This window comes from Vespa velutina, chromosome 17 (genome assembly GCF_912470025.1).
Source record: "Vespa velutina chromosome 17, iVesVel2.1, whole genome shotgun sequence".
In the NCBI taxonomy this organism is placed as follows: domain Eukaryota; kingdom Metazoa; phylum Arthropoda; class Insecta; order Hymenoptera; family Vespidae; genus Vespa; species Vespa velutina.
This window is the reverse complement of record NC_062204.1, coordinates 166521-175263: the sequence shown is the minus strand read 5'-3', so window position 1 is coordinate 175263 and position 8743 is coordinate 166521. Positions and strand designations below refer to the sequence as shown.

Sequence of the window (8743 nt, the reverse complement as noted above, 5' to 3'; positions counted from 1 at the left end):
AAAAAAATAATCTCAGAGATAAATAAATATGGAGCAACGAACAGAAATTTTGTACTAGTTACAAATGAATTAAAAATATTTATTGCTTTAAATATTTTAATGAGTTTAGTTCCTAGGCACTATTTAGAGTTATTAGACCAAAGATCAAAGCATAAAAACACCATATTTTAACCACTTGCGGTGCAAAGAAATTCATGGTGCCAGAACAGTAGAGTGCAGATTACTTCGGGGAGCGTTCAAGCAGCGTTTGGGGTGTTCCAGAAGAGAATACAAAGACGCATCAAATGACGATAAAATTACATATGTATGAATATTAAATTTATTTATTAATAATCTTGTAAAGTGTGATATTTTTCAAAACAGCTTGGAATGTATAACACTACAAGACATTTTTTACACTCCCACATAGTTTCACTCCGATTTTTATGTTTAGCGCACACTACACATCTCCATTGTGGATTCTTTTTTTGGCGTTTGTAGGCGGTATATTTCTTGGGAAATATCCCTATTGCTTCGCTTGTAAGCGATCCGGAACGTTTCCAGCAGATAGCCTTCTACGTTTTTGGTAATCAGGAAGACATACAATTTCTAAAATTTGTTCGGCTACATCAATTCGAAACTTCGAAAAAGAATACTTTTTACATTTTGGTATTTCCATTTTTTTGCAATATAAAATATAAGAATTGAGTAGTGCCATATACGCTATGTAAAAAAATATTTTTTTTATAACTTTTAACATATTTTCTCATTCATTTAAAAGACGATAAATAACTGTCTTGCAGATCCACTCCACCCATATCCTCATTGTATTTCAAAACGATGTTGGGCTTTGTTATAGGGCTATTATTATTTTTCCACCTCTTTTTTTCCATTTCGACCATTTCAATTTTTGTATGTTTCGTGGACATTACATATATGTCTTTTTTGTCTTTTCACTTTGCAACAAAAATTCCATTATACGAGCGCAATATCACGTCAGATCGTTTTAGTTTTGTAGCTGCGAGTTGTTTAGGCATATTTTTCCTATTGCATCTTACTGTTTCTATGGCGTTAATTTTTATAGATTGTAGCTTTTGAAATAGGCTTGCCGAAGAATACCAATTGTTCATAAATAGAGTATGCCCGTAATCAGCTAGTATTGTGGACATAAACATTGTCACATTTTCAGATGCACTTACATTCGTATTTCTGTCTAAATCTTGACCAGTGTAGATTTTCATATTTACTGACAAAGAAATCAATAACAAAAATGTATAATACTCCAAAATTTTTTTCATTGAAAATGCCGTCCATCACTATCTTTTGTTATCTCATTATTTTGTTTAATTGCTTTATGTCACTTGTTTCACATTTATCTTGAATATAAAAAATGTACTTGTTTTTAATATTTTCCTACCAACTTTATAAATATTTGATAGAATCTTTTGATTTTTGTATTTCTTTTTAATCCTAGTTGTGCACATCTCAAAATAATTTAAAGTTGTGTACTTGGGGTGCGCTACACCACAGGCACTTTGAAAGCTTTTATACAGAACAGTCATTTATACAGAATGAATAATTTTGACTTCAACAAAATACTGTTCTTTCTTTGAAACAATTTTCTTTTATTAATCGTGGCATAAAAGGAAGGTAACCTCTACATTTTTTGCTAAATTGCAGATTGATAAGTTTGTCATCTCCTGATTCAAATTTCAAGGATATATATACGATAATTTCTTGAATGAATTAGCAAATCGTTTTCTTCTTACCTTCATTTAGCGCGTTAAATTCTGATTTCAATACAAGAAGATTTCAATACAAAAAAGTTGACTAGATACGATTCCTTGTAAAAAGAAACGCGTTATGATCCTTGCAACGGAGACGAAGTAATTTTCTTCGTTTCTTTTTTTCCTTCTCTTTCCTATTTCTCTTATTGTCTTTCCTCTTCTTCGCTCGTTCCTTTGTTCGCTCTTTGAATGATTCTTTCGTCTTTCCCTATAATACAGTCAACTTCAAGGGTGCACAGAACCGAGGTAGCCATTTATCCGTTACCCTGAGAGTAACCAAGCAGGGAAAATCTAAGAAAACCCCATGCCCCGTCATCTTAGCAACTTTTTACAAAAACAAATTCTGTTAGAAATCTGGGTTCATAGAAATACTTTTCTTCGTGTCTTTCATTAATATTGTCTGTCTCTCTCTGTCTCTCTTTTTTATCTCTTTCTTTTAACTTCTACTCTTTATCAGATAAAAAATCGAAGCAAAAAATTTATACGAACGATTTATCATAGTAAATTTTATTATCATAATGATTTGAGGGTTTGATAAACAATTGCGAGATCAAAATCATCAAGGAACTTTTTATACAAACTGATTTCTTTAAAAACTTTGTAATAACTTTATATTAAATAATTAGAAAAACGAACAAACAAACAAACCGAGATAAAAAAATGTATACGAAAAATAATAGCAAATTTTATTGGTTACAATGTATTCTTGATAATATTGGATAGAGAAAAAGTAATGCGAGATCAAATAATTATGAAGAACATTTTATAGAAAAAGATTTTATGTAATAAAATGAAAAATTTATATGAAATAAAAATAATTTGAGGTAAAAAATTAACTAATTAAAATGTCCTCTCGATCCAAAGGGACAGAGTAATGTATAAGAGACGTGAATTATTCGAAAAATAGAAGTATATAAATAATAACGATATATATCCTTGGGATATTTACTAGGTTGGTGCGTATGAAATGTCGGATTTTCTTTAAATGTGAACGTTTGTCTCCCTGTTCTTATTATGCTTTTGTTTTTGACATAACTTGGTTTATATTCGTACTGTCCATTGCCAGAGTTACATTTTAGCTAAGAAGGTTTTCTCAAAAGTGTTCCCTCTTGTTATTTGCTTTGAATTTTGCACCGATATGAATTCAACCGATATTCGTGTAATTTTCTTATATGAGTATAAACTTGGTAATAATGCTGCAAAAGCTGCACGCAATATAAACCAGGCGTTTGGGGAGAATACTGTGAACAATCGAAAAGTGTAGTGTTGGTTTGAAAAATTTCGGTCTGGTGATTTTTCCCTGCAAAATGAACTGCGTGGAAGACTCGAAATGTTTGTAAAAAATGATGCTCTGAAAAGATTGGTGGAAACGGATCCAATTGTTTCTTCAAGGGAACTTGCTGTCAGAATGGAAGTTGACCATACAACAATATTGCGACATCTTTCTGAAATTGGCAAGGTGAAAAAAATGGATAAGTGGATACCGCACGAACTAATCGAGCGAAATAAGTTGGATCGCTTGAACGTATGCTCATCATTGCTAACCCGATTTAATCGAGATCCATTTTTCGATTGGATCATTACTTGGGATGAAAAATGTGTTCTTTACGACAATAGGAAAAGGTGTGCTCGTTGGCTTGATAGGGATGATGCTTATGCTCATACTCCACGGCCATCACTTCATCCACGGAAAATTTTAATCACAGTTTGGTGGAATGTGACTGGAGTAATACACTACTTATTCCTTCGTACTGGAATGACAATTACAGCCGAAAAGTATTGCCAGTACATTGAAGAAATGCATGAAAAATTGAAAATTATACCCCCATCACTTGTTAATCGGCATGGCCCAATACTTCTTCACGACAACGCTCGGCCGCATATATCGTACAAAACAATTGCGAAATTAAATGAATTAAAATATGAAATTTTGCAGCATCCACTCTATTCACCGGAACTTTCGCCAACCGACTTTCATTTATTTAAACATTTAGAACTGTTTTCACGGGCTAAACAATACGAAAATGAAGATAGTCTGAACAATACCATATCAGAGTTCATTGATTCTAAAGATCAGAATTTCTTCAACACAGGCATCTATGCATTAAAATCTCGTTGGGAAAAGTGTATAGAAGTAAATGGAACATATTTTGATTAAATAAACAGCTTTTGGAAAAAGATATGCAGTTTAATATATTCACTTAAGAATCCGACATTTCATTCGCACCAACCTAATACAATTGGAATATATCCAGTAAGCCAAGTCATGAAGTTATCGAACGAAAACAATTTGTCATGACGTATCGTACAAATTTCTACCGAAAACATGGTCATCGTTAATGCGTGACTTCGACATTAAAGATGGGTGAAATAAAAGTTTGATTCATAAAGATTGATGATTTTTCCTTTCTTGATTTTAGAGTTATGAAGATCTTGGAGTTATGGCAATAATTATAATGGGGTAATAGATATTGTGAAACTGTGAGGTATTAGTGTTGATTTGTTTGAGATCATGAGTGATTTTCCCATTTTATATTTATTATCAATTCGTTTCTGAAATCGGGATGTTTATTATTACCATATGTAGAAATCACGATAGTCAACTTAATCATTAAGGATTCTATGACTATTATATTAAATACAAAAGAACATACACAGAAATATTTTATGCTTATTCTTACATACTTTTATTTTTTTTTGTATACATTGTATTGTGTGTAAGTTTGTTTTATTGTTTATAAACTATATTTATAACATATTAGTATATAATACTATATGTATTTTATATATTTTCAAAAAAATATTTGAATGTAAATATTAGGGGGACCGGAAAGTAATGTTGCTTTCTTAAATTAAATTCAAACGAATAAATTTTTAACAATTTTTAACAATCAAATATCGACATGTGCAGAAACGACATTACTTTCCGGTCCACCTAATACATAAATATATAAATACTGCATATATTGTCGTATTATATTTATAATTTATTATACTACTATAATTTATTATATATTACTAAAATACTACATTAAAACATACTATATACATCTTATTCCGTAGATTTATAACGAATTAGATTATAAATACATTTAATTATTTGTATATACCTATACATATATCTTCAAAAATCTACATATATACGTGTTCTTTTCTTGACAGTGGATGCTCTCTTTTTTTATTTGTGCTACATATATATATTTAACAAATAAATATTTATTTAGTTTATAAAAGTATAAAAATGTGAAAAGACGATAAATTGACGAATTTAAAATGAGAGAGAGAGAGAGAGAGAGAGAGAGAGAGAGAGAGAGAGAGAGAGAGAGAGAGATAAACGAAATGGACACATCTCATTTTAGCATTGTTCATTTAAAAAATACATCAATGAGATACTATGAAAAGTTCAAACTAAAACTTTGAATTTGTTTATTAATTGTTATTTAAGATTTCCAATATCAAAAAGAAGATAAATAAAAATAAATAAATAAATAAAAAGCAAGGGCACGTTAATCGTTAGAACATTTTCAACGCGAACGTATAACTTTAGAAAAATGTTGTAAGGCGTTATAATAACCGATATTTAATTACTTCCTAAATCACAATAAAGATGTTTTTATAAATAGGAAACTAATTGCAAAGTTTTCCAGAAGGCACTTCAATTTTTTAAGAGACTGTATACCAACTTATACCATTTTTTGTCTCCTACCTGCTGTTCGAATTAAACGAAATGCAGTTTAAAACTGAGAAGAGTGCCCCAAGGAAAGCAAGTATTTTCAGTTGCATTAAATGCGACAAACGGAAACGGAACTGAATAGAATGAAACAGAAGTAAACGCCGTTGTGAAATTCTCGATAGAGTATGTCAAACTATATTACAAAAGGTGTAAACGTTAATGTCATAAATGATATGTTAAAAAATAGCATGTGACCTCCAATTTTTGTAGCTAAACATTGGCGAAACATGATCGTTCGACAATGTATTTATATTTAAACGATATCTAAATTGTGTTATTAAAAAAAACGTAAACCTGAAAATCATAAAGAAACGTTAAAATATATAGAAGCAGTGACCTGTAACTTTTTAATATAAAATTAATAATAATATAAAATTATTATATAAAATTTAGCATAATGTGATCGTACAATATAAGATTGATATTTAAATGTGATATCATAAAAATTATTGTAAAATCATAAAAATAGTTTGGAAACTTATTTTATTATATGTATTTTTGTACTTAAGTTTTCTTTAAAGACAGAGTTTTTGAGAGCCATAAATTATAAGTTTAGGATAGAGTTGTAAATGCACGCTAAACGAATAAGTTCACCAGATAGTTACAGAAATATTCTTCAAAAATAAGTTGAGAGGTAATGAATAAATGCTTAGGAATCTATGTGTGGGAATCTAGATTTAAGAATGTTGTGCGTAGTATTTTGTACATAGACTTAGTGTTAAGAATAGGTAAGTGTATAACCGAGCGGAATGAATGGCCCAAGTAATAAGTAAGATACCTAATTGTAAGTGACAGAAGGGACAGTCCAAAACCGGAATCAATATACGACAGATCTCTGTTTTATTCATTTGTTCTTTTTGCTTTAAATAAATAATCAACACTTATAATATTTCCTTGGCCTATGATTTTTTTATAGATAATATTAACATCATATATTTATTCTGGTATCCATTATATCTTTTAATACTACATTATAAAAATAATTGTCGCACATAAAGAACCAACGCGGTAAACGATATCTGTGAATGAAAGTTTTAAAAGAGACTGTAGCACAAACGAAACGTATTGTAAAAGAGCTCTGGGACGACTGAAACCGATGACATAAACGGCTAATAGATAAGCCTGCATGTTTACACAAGCAGAGCTAGATAAGGTCATTCATAGCGCGATGAGAAAGAAACTAATACAATGGAAATGCAAACTAAAGACTCGTATTTGAAATAGGATAACGTGCAAAAAATCCAAAATTGGTTATAAATAATCATTTATATCATCAACAAACAATAAATAATGTATGTTAATTAATGTAACATTCTTAGTAAATGGAAAATAGAAAATCAAAACCTGTCTTATTGTTCGCAAGTATTTAATAGAATTCTCGTTAGAGAAACGACAAATTTTACTGTTAAATAAAATTAATTCAATCTACAATACGTCATCAGATATAGTTCAAAGAATTATAAAACGTTGATATTTCAAGCGTCAAAAATAACAAAACATACTAAAAAATCAGGCAAGCCCAAAGATAAAAAGGTTTCGGAAGATTCATCATCGAATGAAAATTTTTCTGATTTTAGCAGAAAAGTTTAAAAAAAGTTTAGAGGATAAAGATAATATTGAATGCATTGAGTGTCGGATGGAAGTCAGCTGTACATTGAAACAAGACAATTGGATTCAATGTGTGAAATTTGATAATAGGTTTTACGAAGGATGTTTAATATTTTTGATTTTATGTGATCTTTATAGAAAAGTTTTATGCGAGTAGAAGAAATAATTTTTCTTTTTGTTATTTTTAAAATCTTCTTTCTATTTAGACCATAAAACTCTAAAGCATTTTTTTATTTTTTTACAAAAATCTAGAATTATTTTTTAGTTTTATTTTAATATTACAATTTCGCGTGTATCTACTTTTATAAATATATCTTTCTGTTTTAGATATCAATTAAATTTACATACTTTAAAAAATACTCGCCAATTTACCTAGTCTAATAAAATAAAAAATTTAATTTAATAAATAATTTTATTGAAATGTATTTTTATTAATGTTTGCTTGTAACATAATGAAAAAATGAACTCATAAAATTAAAGATTTATATACATTTAATTAATCAAGTTAATAGTTGGAGAAAAATTTTAAAGAATAATTTGCAATTTATTTTTGTTCTCAAGAATGTGTTTGTTTTCGTAATAATTCTTTTATTATTTTATTCTTTTCGTTGTTCGTCTTCCAATTATTTTCTTAGCGGTTTTGAAAAAAAGAAGAAAAACGAAAGAATGTCGAAACATTGCGTTAGATCCGCGCCATTCTTAAGCATTCGTAAGAATCACCTTCGTAAGCATCACCTTCGAAATGAGTGATATTGCTTTTCACTTTGAAGGATGTATAGAGATAAGATACCCTCAAAAAGTGAACGATTAGATACGAAGAATGTATATATATATACGTTCAAGAAAAATGGATATTAATATAAAAAGAGCGCATATATATATATGTGTTTATATTATATATTGATTAATTCGAAATAAGATGATCCCGCACGTAAAATGATTCGGTCTCATATTTTGTAGATATAATTCAATTTTCAAATATTTTTAATACCATGTATCTACGTTTTCATATTTACATGATTACCGTTCAGTTTATTATTATAGATATCTCTCCTTGAGGATAATCCTAAAAAAGGCCCAAAACGTTCGTTTGTATTCATTTATATGAATATTTTAAAAATCTTATTATTATATATTATTATATTAATATTAAATTATTAAGTAATATTATACATTTTATAAGGCCGATAATCAGTTAATAAGACTGTATTTCGCATTTTATAAAGGTGCTAATAAATTAATAAAACTATATCCAAAAATCAGTGAGTCTGCAATTAGTTGAACGATCTCTGTATTCTCTCACAATTTCTATTAAATAATGTCCGACTAAGGTTTCTTAAGGTTAATTCCTGGTGAACATTTCACGACCTGACCAAAAATTGACCATCTTAAATTACGCTGTAGGAGGTAACACTGTATTTATTGAATAACGATCATAACTTTTATCATCTTTGGCTAGAATTCGATTGCATGTTCGTCAGTTTGTCCATTTAAATAATTGAAATAAAATTGTATATTAAGACATCAATTGATAAGATATATTATAAATATAATTATTATAAATTAAATAAAATTAAAATAAAACAAAATGATTATATAAATTTAAGGAAAATAATTTATCATTTTTTCTATTACG

General features: G+C 28.7%; 1 protein-coding gene across 1 annotated transcript; it reads left to right on the top strand.

The window, feature by feature from the left end:
• Positions 1-3096: 3096 nt before the first annotated feature.
• Positions 3097-3924, top strand: LOC124955251 (histone-lysine N-methyltransferase SETMAR-like). Its single transcript, XM_047509415.1, has one exon. The coding sequence runs from the start codon at positions 3097-3099 to the stop codon at positions 3922-3924; it is 828 nt and encodes a 275-aa protein (XP_047365371.1).
• The last annotated feature ends 4819 nt before the right edge of the window (positions 3925-8743 follow it).